This window comes from Mizuhopecten yessoensis, unplaced genomic scaffold (assembly GCF_002113885.1).
Source record: "Mizuhopecten yessoensis strain PY_sf001 unplaced genomic scaffold, ASM211388v2 scaffold11087, whole genome shotgun sequence".
NCBI classification, from domain to species: domain Eukaryota; kingdom Metazoa; phylum Mollusca; class Bivalvia; order Pectinida; family Pectinidae; genus Mizuhopecten; species Mizuhopecten yessoensis.
Window position 1 is genome coordinate 263,643 of NW_018408873.1, and position 17,462 is coordinate 281,104.

The window sequence follows — 17,462 nt, forward strand, 5'->3', positions numbered from 1 at the left end:
AAAGTGTAAACCTATCAATAGTAAACAATACAATATTAATATCTCTTACTAACCCAGGAAAGTGTAAACCTATCAATAGTAAACAATGCAATATTAATATCTCTTACTAACCCAGCAAAGTGTAAACCTATCAATAGTAAACAATGCAATATTAATATTAACATTTTCTGCCTATGACTTTTCATTTCTTTAATTATTGTATACATATATATTAATTTTTATTATACAATACAATATTGATACTAAAATTTTCTGCCTGTGATTTTTCACCTTATCATAATTATTTTGTTGTTGTTGCCGTTTTGGTTGTTTAACATAGCATCCCACAACCTATCTGTTGTATACAGGTGTTGCCAAATTGTATGTTCCAGAGTATGTTATCTTGTTTCCTCTGTGTACATTTAAGGAAACAACTATGGCAGACTGATATTGTGAGTTCTTTTTAGAAAGTTTTAAAACTTTGAAATGTCTCCCTGTTATGTTGCAAAAAAATATTAAAATAACTGATAGCTACCAAAAAAATAAAAAAATATTTGATGATTAAATTTCCTTTGTTTTTTTTTGTGATCCTTTCTTTAAAAAAAATTACAAATGAAAATTCAGAAAATAAAGAACAACTTTGAACTCTTCTTTGTTGAGACAGCAAATGCTGTTGGTACTACCTACCTGAACAAAATTTCTGATTCAGCAAAGGATTTAAGGAAACTACCACTTATTTAACATGCTGATGTAGGCCTTACAAGATGGTGAATTCAAAAATTGGGATCTCCTTTTAAAACATTTAAAGCTGAAAACTTTAATGCTGACAGTAGTCAGAGCCTTTTTATCTCAAAGTTGTCGGGATGATAAAATTATGTTTTGATATAACTGGAAAAAACGTCCGTTTATATTTATACATTGTAGTAACAAGATTTTTGAAAGAATTTCAGTGAAGTTTCGAATGCCCTAATTAGAAATATATTTGTTCATATAACAAGATCGATGTCAGTTTAATGTGATTCTGCTTCCTACTTCATCTGATTATGTGGATATTTCTTTATGTTGTACAGTTTAAACGGAATAATTTATATTATTTCATAACTATATTTCTTCTATTTCAGTGCATTCTATTTTTATATGGCTGAAACTTACACAACTCCAATAAATACTAAATACAAATATTTGGGCCCATGGTCTCTATACTTTAGAATTTTCTAGACTAAAAGTTTGTACTTTTACTAGATGAAGGATGATGGTGACTTCATTGCATACTTTTGAAAACGAAGGGAGATAACTCAACCTTTTTATTGTCAGATAATTTTTTCTTTAAAGCTATATGTGCTAGTCAAAGGTAAGAAACTCTGATTTTAAACTGAAAGTGTAATTTATTTACTTTTGATGAAGAAATTTAACTTCAGCCCTTATTGATAATTGCAGCAGTCTCCGTCCAGCAGTCGGAGAAGTTCTATGGTGGAAGGTAAATCACCATCAAAGTCGGCCGACTCTAAGAGCAACATGACCCAGAGGTCAACCTCGCAGGGTAATACAGGGCCCTTGTTTACTAACAAGACAAAGGCCATTGTGTGGGGCATGCAGCAGCGTGCTGTTCAAGGCATGCTGGACTTCGACTATGTCTGCTCGCGCAAGGAGCCGTCCGTGGTTGCCATGATATACCCCTTCACGTAAGTTTTTAGGTCACCTGAGCTTTGCTCAAGTGACCTATTCTAATCGCTTTCCGTCCGTCGTGCGTAAACTATTTTACATTTTCGACTTCTTCTCAAGACCCAGTGCATTAAAAAAATTAAACTTGATCTGAATCATTCTTGGTAGATGAGGCTACTAAATTGTTAAATTGGATTCCTACCCCAACCTCAGGGGCCAGGGCAGGGCCCCAAAGGGAAAATTAACCAATATTTCAAAAATCTTCTTCTCCAGGCTTAGAGGTACTACAGTCAATTTTTTGCATGGATGGAAAGATCATCAGGGGTTTTATTAAAATTGTAAATTAATTTGACTTTACAGTCGAACCTCATTATCTCGAACTCTTATAACTCGAAGACCCTGTTTATCTCCGGTCCCGGCCAAATCTCTTCTTTATCTTAGTAAATAAAACTTGGATATCTCGAAGTAAGATATTGGTTTCAATAGCGTAAATCCAACATCAAAACATCGTCTACTGAATTTCATTTCGTCAATTATTTATTCTTTGATACAAATAAAATGCAAAAGCTACGGCATTTCGCCATTCCATGTTTATGAACATCTTTCGTGAGTAGACTATCATGAAATCGGTGAAAATGATTTAAGATAAAGCTTAAGACTGTAAAGTGTGCGAACTGTCAAAACCACGTTGTTCATAAGAAAAAAGTACGAGGTCGGAGACAGCGGGATAGTTCTATTTCAAATGTAACACTTCAGAGGTCTAACTTGACGGACTCGCAAATACAAATGAAGACCTAGAAAGACTTTACCAAGACTAGCCAAATCAACATTTAATCACTAGGCTCATCCATATTTCATAACAAATTCGCAATATGGTCCAACCGTTTTCATCGCGTTAAACGAAAGTACGTTTTTGTTAGCGTGTTTATTATAAAATACCATACATGTATGTGTCCTATTGATTACGTATATCATCCATCAATTGATTATAAGCATTCGCTATTAGTACAAATCAACGACTGCTAGTGCTATGTCCAAACAGTATATTTCATACCAAATATATGGGCGGGGTCCCAAAGGGAAAATATACCAATATTTCAAACATCTTCTTATTCAGACTCAGAAGTACTACAATCAAATTCTGTGCATGGATGAAAATTCCATCAGGGGCTTTATCTATTTTTCAATTTCATTACCCCCGGGCCATCCATTCTCAGTTGGGGAGGGGGTAAAGTTGACTTTAGTTTATATAGAAAACTGACACTTTTGGGTATATTTTGTCCATTTTTGGCAGGAAATTATTCAATCTGTGTTGGAATGATTATGATGCCAGATGGCAATTAGATGATATGAGAAAATAAGATCCTGCCCCATCCCCAGGGGCTGTAGCAAAGGAAAATGGTTAATGGGGAAAATGGTTAAAAGTTTAAAAAATATTCATGATACTCAGATTTTTACAAACAAATACTCTTCATGGATAGAAAAGTCCTTAGGTGCATAATCTAAATTGTAAATTTCACGATCTCCCACATCATCTGATCTCCCCTGGGGAGGGGGTAAAGTATACTATATTTTATATAGGGAAATAAAACTTCTGACTATATCTTGTCCATTTTCAGCAAGAAATAATTCAAACTCAGTTGGAATAGTTATAAGGAAATTGAAATTAAATACTTAATAGTATCATAAAGTAAGATCCTGTCCTATCCCAGGGGTTGGCCAAAGAGGAAAATTGGCAAAATAACAATAGATATTATATTTCTCAATAGCAAAATAATATATTTGAATATTTTTTTTCAAGTTCTGATCCTTTGGTGACATGACAAGTATTGTATTTCATTTAATTTACATGTTGATTTCCACATCACATCTCAGCAATGAAATTGAGCTACCAGTACCTATTACATAACTCAGGTGACCGCTAATGCTCTTGGGCATCTTGTTACTAAGACTAACAGCATCACAAGCATCCTGGAAAAGACAAGGGAATGAACATTGTTAAAGGTCCAAACAAAGCAAAAAAAATAGTGAAATAATAATTGAAGTTCAGATTTTTGCAAATTGCCAACAGGAAAAAATCATAAAATTTATAAATCCAGACCCCGGAATCATGATATAATCTTAGACTTGACCCTAGCCAATCATGTATGACGTCAATTTTCATGACATCTGTAACTGGTTAAGTCAAAACTTGACAATTTTAGACTTTGAACGTTTCATGATCTCAGGACAAGGACAATATTATGTAGCTTCTGATTTGGCGTATCTGTAATTGAAATCCTACATTTGGAGTTGATATGGCCCACGACACAGGAGAAAATTTATCATAGATTTGTTGGAACTTTGAAATGGTTGAAAGACACAAAACATTAGTACAGTGAAGGTTTTTGAATAATGTGTCGTTAATATCAAGAGATTTATTTATATCGAAAGATCAAAGGATACTCCGCCCCATAAGAACAGTCAGGCAATCTGTACTTGTGTGTTCATGTTTAGGCCTGCTTGGCTGGCCATCTTCAGGACAAAATAACAATTTGGCTAATTGAGACCTAATTTAATAAAAATGCGATACAATTGTATTGTAGAGGGTTGACGTCTCGGTAAGGTTATATTGTGACGTGATGCAAATGCTATGTATAGTAAATAAACTTTTATTTATTTTACAACAATTATGAAACAAGTTATATCAAATTGTACCAATCACTCTTGTTGGCTCGGATGGTAGCGTGCAAGAGGTTCTTTATTTGGGATTAAACCAGGGTACCAGGTGACCCATACCTTTTCACGTCTGATCGGGAAATCAGGGTGGGGCTCAAAGGAGTCAGTGTGCTAAAATTTCTTCATTTCCCTTGTTTAGAATCAGAGGTGTTAGTTTCAAATACTTTTTAGTCTGAAATCTGTATGCTAGATATTGAATAAGGTGGTTTTATTGTTTTTTGTCACTTTGAATAATTCTGTTCATGTTAAAAACAAAATCAACTCTCTGTATAAATATATCAGGTGACCGTTAAGGCCCATGGGCCTCTTGTTGATAAAAAGTTTGTCTGGATATGGGGGTGGGGGGCTATGGATCGCTCTCTTTACTTTGCTTTGTTGAAGAATATCTCTATTATATTGTATTGATATCTTTTTGAACACTTTGATTGTGCGTTGTGTCATCATTCATAATACACTGAGAATTATCAATATATTTATCTTTCAAATGTACATATGTTACCTAATGTACTTAATCCTCTTCACCAATGGGTGACATATAGGGCCTTAACTACTGTCCTCCATCTTGCTCTTGGGCTGCCAACTTCTCTTCCCATTCTCCATGCAATAACCATATATACTGCACTTGGCTATCTTAGTTTCTGATGACTTTTGAGTCATCAAGGGTGATTGTGTGTTCAGGTAATTGCTTCGCAGATTTATGCAAAGTGCACACAGTTTTTTCGGTATAAACTGTATAGCCCCAAAAATAATCATGGTTATTCCTTAGCTTAACACAGTAAGGTAGCATACACCCTAAACTTGATTAGTTATATGTGTTATAGTAAGGTAGCATACACCCTTAACTTGATTAGTTATATGTATTACAGTAAGGTAGCATACACCCTTAACGTGATTAGTTACATGTGTTACAGTAAGGTAACATACACCCTAAACTTGCTTAGTTATATGTGTTACATTAAGGTAGCATACACACTTAACTTGATTAGTGATATGTGTTACAGTAAGGTAACATACACCCTTAACTCGATTAATTATAAGTGTTATACGGTAAGGTAGCATACACCCTTACCTTGATTAGTTATATGTGTTCTACAGTAAAGTAGCATGCACCCTTAACTTGATTATTTATATGTTATACAGTAAGGTAGCTTACACCCTTAACTTGGTTAGTTATATGTTATACAGTAAGGTAGCATACACCCTTAACTTGATTAGTTATATGTGTTATACAGTAAAGTAGCATACACCCTTAACTTGATTAGTTATAAGTGTTACAGTAAGGTAGCATACACCCTTAACTTGATTAGTTATATGTGTTACAGTAAGGTAGCATACACCCTTAACTTGATTAGTTATAAGTGTTATACAGTAAGGTAGCATACACCCTTAACTTGATTAGTTATATGTGTTACAGTAAGGTAGCATACACCCTTAACTCGATTAATTATAAGTGTTATACAGTAAGGTAGCATACACCCTTAACTTGATTAGTTATATGTTATACAGTAAGGTAGCATACACCCTTAACTTGATTAGTTATATGTGTTACAGTAAGGTAGCATACACCCTTAACTTGATTAGTTATATGTGTTACAGTAAGGTAGCATACACCATTAACTGAATTAAGCATACCGTAATTTCCTGCGGATAGCCGGCGGGCTTTCAGACACCCAGTGGGCTATCTACAGGTGTGGGTTATCTGTTAATGTTTTTTTACATTATATCCTTCAGGCTTTCTTTTTACATTATATCCTGCAGGCTTTCTGTGGTGTAAAAATAAAAAAAAATCAAATTGCAAAATATTGTACGCCATAATTTATTGATTACACATCAACATTAAATATTTGTACAATCAATTTGCTGCCAATGTTCATTCATGTATCATCAATCCCAAAGTTTGAGGCCTTAGACATGCTCTGGAATATTTCCATTTCCTCCAAGTCAAGTCGCACTACTTCCGCTAGTGGAAGATCATCATCACTGTCCTAATCATGTGTATCGGCGAAGGCGATCTGAATAATTTTCTGTAACAGAAGTTAGCATACACCCTTAACTAATTTAATTATGCATGCTATATGAATATTTCAGTGGGGACCACAAACAGAAGTTTTACTGGGGACACAAGGAGATCCTTGTACCAGGTATGTGTCATTCCTCCAGTGGTTAGTGGGTCACAATCCAGTACATAATACATAGTACAGGTTGTTTTTCTTTGGGAGATTCTGATTTTCACAATTTTTCCCTGGAAACTATTTGCCACAACAAATTAATGTGCAAATATAAAACCATATCAAAACATACTTATTGTAGCACTGTGCGTTGACTACAAGACCTGAAATCTGCTAAAATTGATTCTGTGAAATTGATTCTAAAAAAATATAAAACACAGTGTTGAATTATCTTGACCCTTGTATGATTTCAGTGTACAAGAGTATGGCTGATGCCATGGCAAAGCACCCAGAGGCTGATGTAATGGTCAGCTTCGCATCTCTTAGATCTGCCTATGAGAGCAACATGGAAACTCTCAACTTCCCTCAGGTAAGTTTTGCATACTAGAGCACCAGCACCATAGAAACTAATCTCAGGTAACATGGAAACTCTCAACTTCCCTCAGGTAAGATTTGCCGACAAGAGCACCATATAAACTAATCTCAGGTAACATGGAGACTCTCAACTTCCCTTAGGTAAGACTTTCCAACAAGAGCACCATAGAAACTAACCTCAGGTAACATGGAAACTCTCAACTTCCCAAAGGTAAGACTTTCCAACAAGAGCACCATAGAAACTAATCTCAGGTAACATGGAAACTATCAACTTTCCAAAGGTAAGACTTTCCAACAAGAGCACCATAGAAATTAACCTCAGGTAACATGGAAACTCTCAACTTCCCTCAGATAAGATTTGCCGACAAGAGCACCATATAAACTAATCTCAGGTAACATGGAAACTCTCAACTTCCCACAGATAAGATTTGCAAACAAGAGCACCATATAAACTAACCTCAGGTAACATGGAAACTCACAACTTCCCTCAGGTAAGATTTGCCAACAAGAGCACCATATAAACTAACCTCAGGTAACATGGAAACTATCAACTTCCCTCAGGTAAGATTTGCATACTAGAGCACCAGCACCATAGAAACTAATCTCAGGTAACATGGAAACTCTCAACTTCCCTCAGGTAAGATTTGCCGACAAGAGCACCATATAAACTAATCTCCGGTAACATGGAAACTCTCAACTTCCCTCAGATGAGATTTGCCGACAAGAGCACCATATAAACTAACCTCAGGTAACATGGAAACTCTCAACTTCCCTCAGATAAGATTTGCCGACAAGAGCACCATATAAACTAACCTCAGGTAACATGGAAACTCACAACTTCCCTCAGGTAAGATTTGCCAACAAGAGCACCATATAAACTAACCTCAGGTAACATGGAAACTCTCAACTTCTAAGATAAGATTTGCCGACAAGAGCACCATATAAACTAATCTCCGGTAACATGGAAACTCACAACTTCCCTCAGGTAAGATTTGCCTACATGAGCACCATATAAACTAATCTCCGGTAACATGGAAACTCTCAACTTCCCTCATATAAGATTTACCGACAAGAGCACCATAGAAACTAACCTCAGGTAACATGGAAACTCACAACTTCCCTCAGATAAGATTTGCCGACAAGAGCACCATATAAAATAATCTCAGGTAACATGGAAACTCACAACTTCCCTCAGGTAAGATTTGCCGACAAGAGCACCATATAAACTAACCTCAGGTAACATGGAAACTCACAACTTCCCTCAGATAAGATTTGCCGACAAGAGCACCATATAAACTAACCTCAGGTAACATGGAAACTCACAACTTCCCTCAGGTAAGATTTGCCGACAAGAGCACCATATAAACTAACCTCAGGTAACATGGAAACTCTCAACTTCCCTCAGATAAGATTTGCCGACAAGAGCACCATATAAACTAATCTCCGGTAACATGGAAACTCTCAACTTCCCACAGGTAAGATCACCTTCATTTGATAATTATCAATATTCTAATTATTATTTTTTAAATTAAGAGAATGAAATGTTGATAGATTAGTCATATAATGATGTTAGGGATTCATTCTATTCTCCAAAAAAACAATTTTCTGATCTCCCTTTGACCTTTAGATTCGAACCATTGCCATCATAGCGGAGGGAATTCCAGAAAATCTGACAAGGAACCTGGCGAAAAAAGCCACCGAGAAAGGCGTGTCCATCATTGGTCCAGCTACAGTGAGTTGATGGTTTACTTTTTGTGTTCTATGCATGGAGGTGACTATTTCCGCCAATTTTGATCTGTGTAATATTACTGTCATTGGTTAAATCACTTTTCACAGTAGTTGCATTATTAAGGTATACTATTGCAATACTGATACAATATTATTAGGTACTCAACAAAATCATCTAGTTTGTCAATATGTATTATAGAGTGTCAATATGGTAGGTAATGTAACAGTATATTGCACAGTATTTCAATACATTACCTATCATGTTAATATGTAAAGCATGTGAATGTTCTCATGCTAATTTAGTAAACAACAAACAAAGAACTGGAAGTTGTTTGTTTCTGTTTCTACATGCAAAACTTTGGAAAGTGAGCTTTCCTGTTTATGAAGTTCCAAAGACCGTTTCAAATCTTTCAAAAATATAAGACAGATAGCTCAACTTATTATCTCCTTTGCGTTTGGTGTCTATTTATTATGTAATTATCTCCCCTGCATTTGGTGTCTATTTATTATGTTATTATCTCCCCTGAATTTGGTGTCTATTTATGATGTAATTAGCTCCCCTGCGTTCGGTGTCTATTTATGATGTAAGTATCTCCTCTGCGTTTGGTGTCTATTTATGATGTAATTATCTCCCTTGCGTTCGGTGTCTATTTATGATGTAAGTATCTCCTCTGCGTTTGGTGTCTATTTATGATGTAATTATCTCCCCTGCATTTGGTGTCTATTTATGATGTAATTATCTCTCCTGCGTTCGGTGTCTATTTATGATGTAATTATCTCCCCTGCATTTGGTGTCTATTTATTATGTTATTATCTCCCCTGCATTTGGTGTCTATTTATGATGTAATTATCTCCCCCAAGGTTGGTGGCGTTAAGCCCGGATGTTTTAAGATTGGTAACACAGGAGGTATGCTGGACAACATTCTGGCCTCAAAACTTTACAGGCCAGGCAGGTACGTGATGTTAGCAACAATTAAATTCTTCATCAATTAAACTTAATGTCAGTAACTTAATAGAGCAAGTTTATAAGAGAGTTTGATACTGTTTTTTAAGTAATTCAAAAGAAAAAATGTATAAAAATACTAAACAGTTTTAAATATTTGTAAAATAAAGAAATATGAGTCATGTACCCTTTCTGACTCAAACTCAGGTCTGAGATGAGTAAAATGCCTCTTTTGACCCCGAAGAATAAAATTTTCCTCTGAATCCAAACTCAGATGAGGCAATAACCCCTCCAAACTCGAACTGTGATGACTCAAATATCCCTTCAGACTCCAACTCCTGTTAGTCAAATATGCCTCCTAGCTAAAATCCACATGGCTCAAATATCCCCCTCCATACTGGGACAAGGCAAATATTCCCATGAATTTGGAATAGCATGTTCCTTACTCCAACTCCGATAAATCAAATATCCCTCTTAAATTGGACGTCCCACTTGAGTCACTTATCCCTCCTAACATACTATTGCTACTCAGTGCCTACGTTTACAGACAAAACATTTTACTTGGACACAAGTTAAACATGTAAAACTGTGTAAGGAACATGAATTACTTGTGTGATGTAGTAACTGTTTCAATGTCTTTCTGTTTGATTTACAGCGTGGCATACGTCTCCAGATCTGGTGGAATGTCCAACGAACTCAACAATATCATGGCACTCAACACAAACGGCGTGTATGAGGGGGTAGCTATAGGGGGAGACAGGTCAGTTATCTGGTCAAAAGTTTGAGTTAGAACATTTTGGTGTATTTGTTCCCTTGACATTTAGTCAGTTTTTGTTAAGTTTTTACTTGGTTGCATTTGTGACCTTGACCTTAATATCCTTATGTTTTATGCTAGAACAAATGATCTTGGTAGTTGATAAGAAAAATTACTGATTGCGTATTATATTCATATACATGATTATTATTATATCTTGTCAATAAAACCCTCCATAGCAAATGTATCACACAGCTGGTCATTTTTTGTTATTCCATGATTTCCACCAAAGACTTGTGAAGGACGACTGTATACTACATTGTTTATTACTGCACTCATAGCTCTCTTAAGGAAGTGCCAACAGTCTTACAGACCCTAACCACACATGTGGTCAGTTCTACTGACTGGACAACAATTTAGTCTAGGGCTCTGTTGGCTAAGATTGTAGACCTATCAATATAACCTGGAAAGAATACCGTTTGTTACAGAAAGAAAAGTAAATATTTATCAGAAGGGATACATTACAATATACAGAATCTCTTTTGGGACTACTTCCTGAGACTGATGTATGCAAAAATTCATATTTTGATTGAAATATACAATGTAATCTGATATCCTATATGTTTATTGATTGTACAGATATCCGGGAACAACATTCATGGACCATATCTTACGATATCAGGACGACCCTGAAGTTAAAATGATTGTCCTTCTGGGAGAGGTAGGGAATCTGTCGTTGTATCCTATTTGAAATCTCATTGAGAGATGAGACGGGGGTTGCTTTAACTATGAACATCATACATGAAAAAAACCCAAAAAACTCTTAATAAAGTCTCTGTAACTAGCATTCTCAGTAATAGGCAATTTCAGTATTAAGTATTCTGTATAATAAGAAATCTCAGTTATAACAATCTTGTTAATTAACCATCTCAGCAAAAGCAATGATATCCTGACCAAAAAATCAGATATATTTACAAAATAATTGAACATCATATGAATAATCTTCTATCAATGCTGTTAGTAAGTGAATTGTATTATTTCCTGTATTGTAGGTCGGTGGAACAGAGGAGTATCACATGATTAACGCTATGAAGGATGGCCGCGTCAACAAGCCTGTGGTTGCCTGGTGTATTGGTACCTGTGCTAAGATGTTTACATCAGAAGTGAGTGTCACTGTAGTTAATGTGGTTTAAATGGAACTTTTATTGTTCTTGCTGGAGTTTTATGTCTTCACAACAACAACAACAACAAAAGTCATATGATGATGGTGTCCAGAAACAAGAGGCCCAGAGGGCCTGTATCGCTCACCTGTTTCTTTGGTTACATGAAACTGACATATAGGTAACTTCTGACCAAATTTGGTAACTAGAACACATGACATTTTAACATCTCTTAAACGCTTCACAAGATATTGTTGTTTGAAATTTCAAAATTTGAATTTTTAAGCTTTTAACCCATGTTGACCATTGATATCGGCTAGCACTTAAAGTTGACATTTAACCTCATTACTGAAATACAGCAAACGATTTACAGCTGGTCTACATAACATACACAAGTATCATGACTCTAGACCAAATGCTTCTTAGGATATCGTTGTTTGTGTTTGAAGTTTTAACATATTTGACCCCTGTGACCTTGAAACTAGGTCAAGGTCGTTTTAATGAAAGAGCTTTTTAGCACTCCATCCCAGGTACCTATGGGCCAAATATTATGACCCTGGGCCTTATGAAACTTGAGAAAAAGATTGTTAAAGCTTTTAACCCATGTTGACATTTGACCCCTGACTAGCACTTAAAGTTGACCTTTGACCTCATTTCTGTAATAAAGAAAAAGATTTGCACTGCTAGTCTACATAACATACCCAAGTATCATGACTCTAGTCCAAATGGTTCTTAAGATATTGTTGTTTGAAGTTTTTAACATATTTGACCCCTGTGACCTTGAAAGTAGGTCAAGTTAATTTTAATGAGGAAACTTTATAGCACTCCATCCCAAATATCATGACCCTAGATCCTAAAGTTCTTCAGGAGAAGTTGTTCAAAAGAAAAAGTTGATGGACGGACGAGGGGCGACGGACGCCGCAGTACAGCATAATCTCACATGGCCCATATGATGTAGTATGCACAAATGATAGGGCCACACAATTCCTTAGGTCATATGACATATCCATAAAACAGTTTAAGTCACAAGATGGATTTTTCCACTGATGATGTTTTTAGCAACAGTTAATGTCATGTGACATTGATATCCACTCAACAGGTTATGTCACATGACAACATATTTACAGATGAGGGGGTGACACAACATGTACAGCTTAAGTCATATTCTCAAAGTTGAATTAGTATAGATTTTTCTGAAAAGTGTCTCCTTCGTTTTGGCACAGGAACAATAACCCAGATAAGATGAGATAACTGTATACCGGGAAATATTTCCAATCCAACTTTCGCCCTTCACCGGTAAATTCCATTTGCACCCAAGTAAATTTCACCCAACACATTTAGATACTCTCTTGATTATGTTGTTTTCTAATGTTCACTGTAATGAACAATTTGTCTTCATTATGGGGGCGAAAAAAAGCAAAAATTTAAACAGCAGCAAAAATTTCCAAGTAGACAGTCATACATGGATGTCATTCCTAGAGAGGTCAGTGACAATACTGTTTGAGAATGAAACACATTGCTTTTAGTTATGAATCTTTTTGTACTTTTAATTCTATGCTATCATGTCAATCAATGAAAATTTTGTTGGACTGTGATATATTCCTGAAGTTTTTTTGGTTTGAATAAATTCATTAAAATATGAAAATAAAGGAAACCATTTCAAACATTAGTGATTCCTCCCATAGGTCCAGTTTGGCCATGCTGGAGCATGCGCTAATGCCGAGGCCGAGACAGCCGACGCTAAGAACAAAGCCCTGAAGGATGTGGGAGCATTCGTACCTCGCAGTTTTGACGAGCTTGGAACTGTCATCCAGTGAGTAAACAGGGACTGATCTTTCAGTGAAAACCTGTCTACAATGACACCACAGGAACATTCAGAATACACAGGTTTTCAGTTTACATTTCAATTTCAAAATTAATTTATATGCAGAGTATGCGATGATCTGTAAATGTTTGCTCGCTACCACTGATACTCACCAATGCTCACTGGCAATGCTCAGTGAGGTCACCAATGCTCACTGAGGTCACCAATGCTCACTGAGGTCACCAATGCTCACTGAGGTCACCAATGCTCATGTCAAAACGTAGCAGTACTGACACATCAGGGTTCTCACTCTATGAGGTATACAGTAGAGTTAGCTAATTCTCATAGTTGTAACCTAAGACTACCTGATGTGAAACTCAGTACAGCTCTTCACCCTATTTTACTGGCAAGGTTTGCTAAAGCATATATTATTTTCCACTTACAGGGAAGTGTATGACAGTCTTGTTGAGGATGGAATCATCACACCACAGCCCGAACAGGCTCCTCCCACTGTCCCTATGGACTTTACATGGGCCAGGGTAGGTATTACTGGTAACAGGCCTCTCCCACTGTCCCTATGGACTTTACATTGGCCAGGGTAGGTATTACTGGTAACAGGCATCTCCCACTGTCCCTATGGACTTTACATGGGCCAGGGTAGGTATTACTGGTAACAGGCTCTCCTGCTGTCCCTATGGACTTTACATGGGCCAGGGTAGGTATTACTGGTAACAGGCTCTCCTACTGTCCCTATGGACTTTACATGGGCCAGGGTAGGTATTAGCCCATAGGCGACAGTTCTAGTTGTCACTGATAACAGAATTTTGTGAATTTGCACAAACTTACACAACTTAAAAGATTTTTTTGCTTCAAATCACAATGCAGATATTATGAAATGTTTTTCAAGAAAAACATCCCAAAGATTTAGTTATTCAATCATAACTTATGAGTTGTTCAATTTCATTTTCAAAATGATTTTTTTTCCATATTTCCAAAAATAAAGTATATATACAGTAAACCTACCTACCTTATCCAATCTGAGTATTCCAACAGTTAAAGTTTGAAAACTATTTCTTGTAAAAACTACCAAATAAAACTGCTGTAACTGACATCCTGTACAATCCAACCAATTTGTTAGAAATCACAAAGTGTCAGATTAGACAGATTTCACTGTGGTTGACTTCATTTGGTTTCAGATCATCTTTTTGATTTAAAAAAATGCTGTTGGAGAATTGAATCAAAAATAAAATTGTTATGCCTTGTTTATGAGAATTTTCATTGTCATTACACTAATCAGACTTCAAATAACCTGACGTAGCTGACTGAAGTCTGTATATTTATTGTGTAGGAGCTTGGTCTGATCAGGAAACCAGCTTCCTTCATGACGAGTATCTGTGACGAACGAGGCCAGGAGCTGTTGTATGCTGGGATACCTATCACCGACATCTTTAAGGAGGACATGGGTATAGGAGGGGTCCTCAGTCTTCTCTGGTTCCAGCGAAGGTAAAATAGCTCCTGAAAAAAATGTTATATAGGGCTATTGTGACAGGAATTATTTCCATAATCAATTTGATAATTCAATGCTAAAGTTGGTTTGGTGTGTAGAGACAATTACCTTAGGTAGTCTTCTTGATGACGTGGATCTCCAGGAAGGTCTGGAGTAACAGCAGACCGCCGACTCTGAGGAAACGTCTGCTCAGGTCGAAGGCTTGCTGTGTAACTTACTTATGCGGAGGCTACTCACACTTGACTAAGGACAAACCTGAAAGCCGGTCCATCAATTACGGAACATGCTGATCCTCTATTAAAATACAACTGAATGAACTTGATCATCTTAAAGCTACAACTTAAGCAATGAACAAATTAATTAGGTTTTCAGATAAAAAGAAAATTATTTCTCGTTTTAAAATCTGACCAAAAAACAAATATACTTTTTATGCCCCACAACAAAGTGGTGTGAGGTATTACCCTGGTCCCAGTACACCCAGTTAAATGTTAACTGTAGGTCAGTTTAGGACTAAGTATTGCATCTAGGGTCATATAGATTGTTTTTTTGTGACCTTCACTTTTGACCTTGACCTCTGTGAGCTTGGTTAAGTTTTTGTGTTTAGGTCTGTTATGGATTAAGTTCTGTGACTGGGGTCACGTAACATCACCTACTAATGCACCTGTATATGTACAGCATGTTGAATGACTTTTTGTAACCTTTTCATTTACCTTGTTCTCTTTGACCTTTCTTTAGTTCTTAAGTTTTAGAGCAGGGCATCTGATTCTCATAGATATATATATTTAGATTGATAAGTTCTAAATTCCTTTTTTCTACTTAATCATTTGAGAATGCATTATATGTCTGGTCAAAATTTACTTGTCCATTGCCAGACTGCCCAAGTATGCGACAAAGTTTATTGAGATGTGCCTGATGGTGACTGCTGACCACGGTCCAGCTGTGTCCGGAGCCCACAACACCATTGTGTGTGCCAGGGCAGGCAAAGATCTTGTGTCCTGTCTAGCCTCTGGACTGCTGACCATTGTAAGTCTACAACACTGTAACATGTTCATAGAGGCTGTTGTTAAAAAAGTCCCTGGTAATTGGAATTGAGGTCAGTGCTAAAAAAGTATCGAAAAATAAATGTACTCGATATTCCTGGAAAAGTTTTTGAGACAATAAAGGATCCTTGTCCCACTAGAGGTGAAACACCAAAGACTCCGTTAAGTTCTCACAAACTCACTGACCTGAACATTTTGTATTGACAAAATGATTTATTAATCGAAATTTGTAAGAGAAAGTTTCAGGGTATCAATTTCAAGGTTTTGTAAATAACTTTGTTGTACTGTAGTTTGCATCAAAACTTTTTTCTGTCCATTAACACCTGTTGTATTTTGTTGTCAGGGAGACAGATTTGGCGGTGCTTTGGATGCGGCAGCTAAACAGTTCAGCGACGCCTACGTCAGTAAAATGATTCCTATGGAATTCGTCAACTCAATGAGAAAGGAGGGAAAACTCATCATGGGCATAGGTCACAGGGTCAAATCGGTAAGTAGGCCATAGTTCACAAATTCAAATCAGTGAGTAGGACATATCTCATAGGGTCAAATTGATTAGTAGGTCATAGGTCATCCTTTACTAGGATGTCAGAGGTGAAAGGTTCAATTGGTGAGATAATAGCTATATACATGTAGTCACAAGGTCAAAAGAAAAGGCAGTTGTTCATATTGGAATGTTGTTAGTAACAGGGTCAAATTATTGATGTCACAGGGTCAAATTATTAGTGTCACAGGGTCAAATTATTGATGTCACAGGGTCAAATTATTGATGTCACAGGGTCAAATTATTGATGTCGCAGGGTCAAATTATTGATGTCGCAGGGTCAAATTGTTAGTGTCACAGGGTTAAATTATTGATGTCACAGGGTCAAATTATTGATGTCGCAGGGTCAAATTATTAGTGTCACAGGGTCAAATTATTGATGTCACAGGGTCAAATTATTGATGTCGCAGGGTCAAATTATTGATGTCGCAGGGTCAAATTGTTAGTGTCACAGGGTTAAATTATTGATGTCACAGGGTCAAATTATTGATGTCGCAGGGTCAAATTATTAGTGTCACAGGGTCAAATTATTGATGTCACAGGGTCAAATTATTAATGTCACAGGGTCAAATTATTGATGTCGCAGGGTCAAATTATTGATGTCACAGGGTCAAATTGTTAGTGTCAGAAGGTCAAATTATTGATGTCACAGGGTCAAATAATTGATGTCGCAGGGTCAAATTATTGATGTCGCAGGGTCAAATTGTTAGTGTCACAGGGTTAAATTATTGATGTCACAGGGTCAAATTATTGATGTCGCAGGGTCAAATTATTAGTGTCACAGGGTCAAATTATTGATGTCGCAGGGTCAAATTATTAATGTCGCAGGGTCAAATTGTTAGTGTCACAGGGTTAAATTATTGATGTCACAGGGTCAAATTATTGATGTCGCAGGGTCAAATTATTGATGTCACAGGGTCAAATTGTTAGTGTCAGAAGGTCAAATTATTGATGTCACAGGGTCAAATAATTGATGTCGCAGGGTCAAATTATTGATGTCGCAGGGTCAAATTGTTAGTGTCACAGGGTTAAATTATTGATGTCACAGGGTCAAATTATTGATGTCGCAGGGTTAAATTATTG

At 36.5% G+C, this 17,462-nt stretch overlaps 1 protein-coding gene across 4 annotated transcripts in view; it reads left to right on the forward strand.

Annotated features, from left to right (window-relative positions):
• The window catches only part of LOC110465532 (ATP-citrate synthase-like), a 78,676-nt gene that overhangs the window by 54,524 nt on the left and 6,690 nt on the right, over positions 1–17,462 (forward strand). For all 4 annotated transcript variants that reach the window (XM_021521427.1, XM_021521429.1, XM_021521431.1 and 1 more), the window contains 13 exons: positions 1,417–1,661; positions 6,448–6,500; positions 6,782–6,897; positions 8,530–8,634; positions 9,492–9,583; positions 10,229–10,333; positions 10,967–11,048; positions 11,380–11,490; positions 13,173–13,300; positions 13,737–13,830; positions 14,640–14,794; positions 15,671–15,821; positions 16,182–16,325. In XM_021521427.1, the coding sequence (XP_021377102.1) occupies positions 1,417–1,661; positions 6,448–6,500; positions 6,782–6,897; positions 8,530–8,634; positions 9,492–9,583; positions 10,229–10,333; positions 10,967–11,048; positions 11,380–11,490; positions 13,173–13,300; positions 13,737–13,830; positions 14,640–14,794; positions 15,671–15,821; positions 16,182–16,325 (1,581 nt within the window). The remainder of the gene's footprint in view (positions 1–1,416; positions 1,662–6,447; positions 6,501–6,781; positions 6,898–8,529; positions 8,635–9,491; positions 9,584–10,228; positions 10,334–10,966; positions 11,049–11,379; positions 11,491–13,172; positions 13,301–13,736; positions 13,831–14,639; positions 14,795–15,670; positions 15,822–16,181; positions 16,326–17,462) is intronic.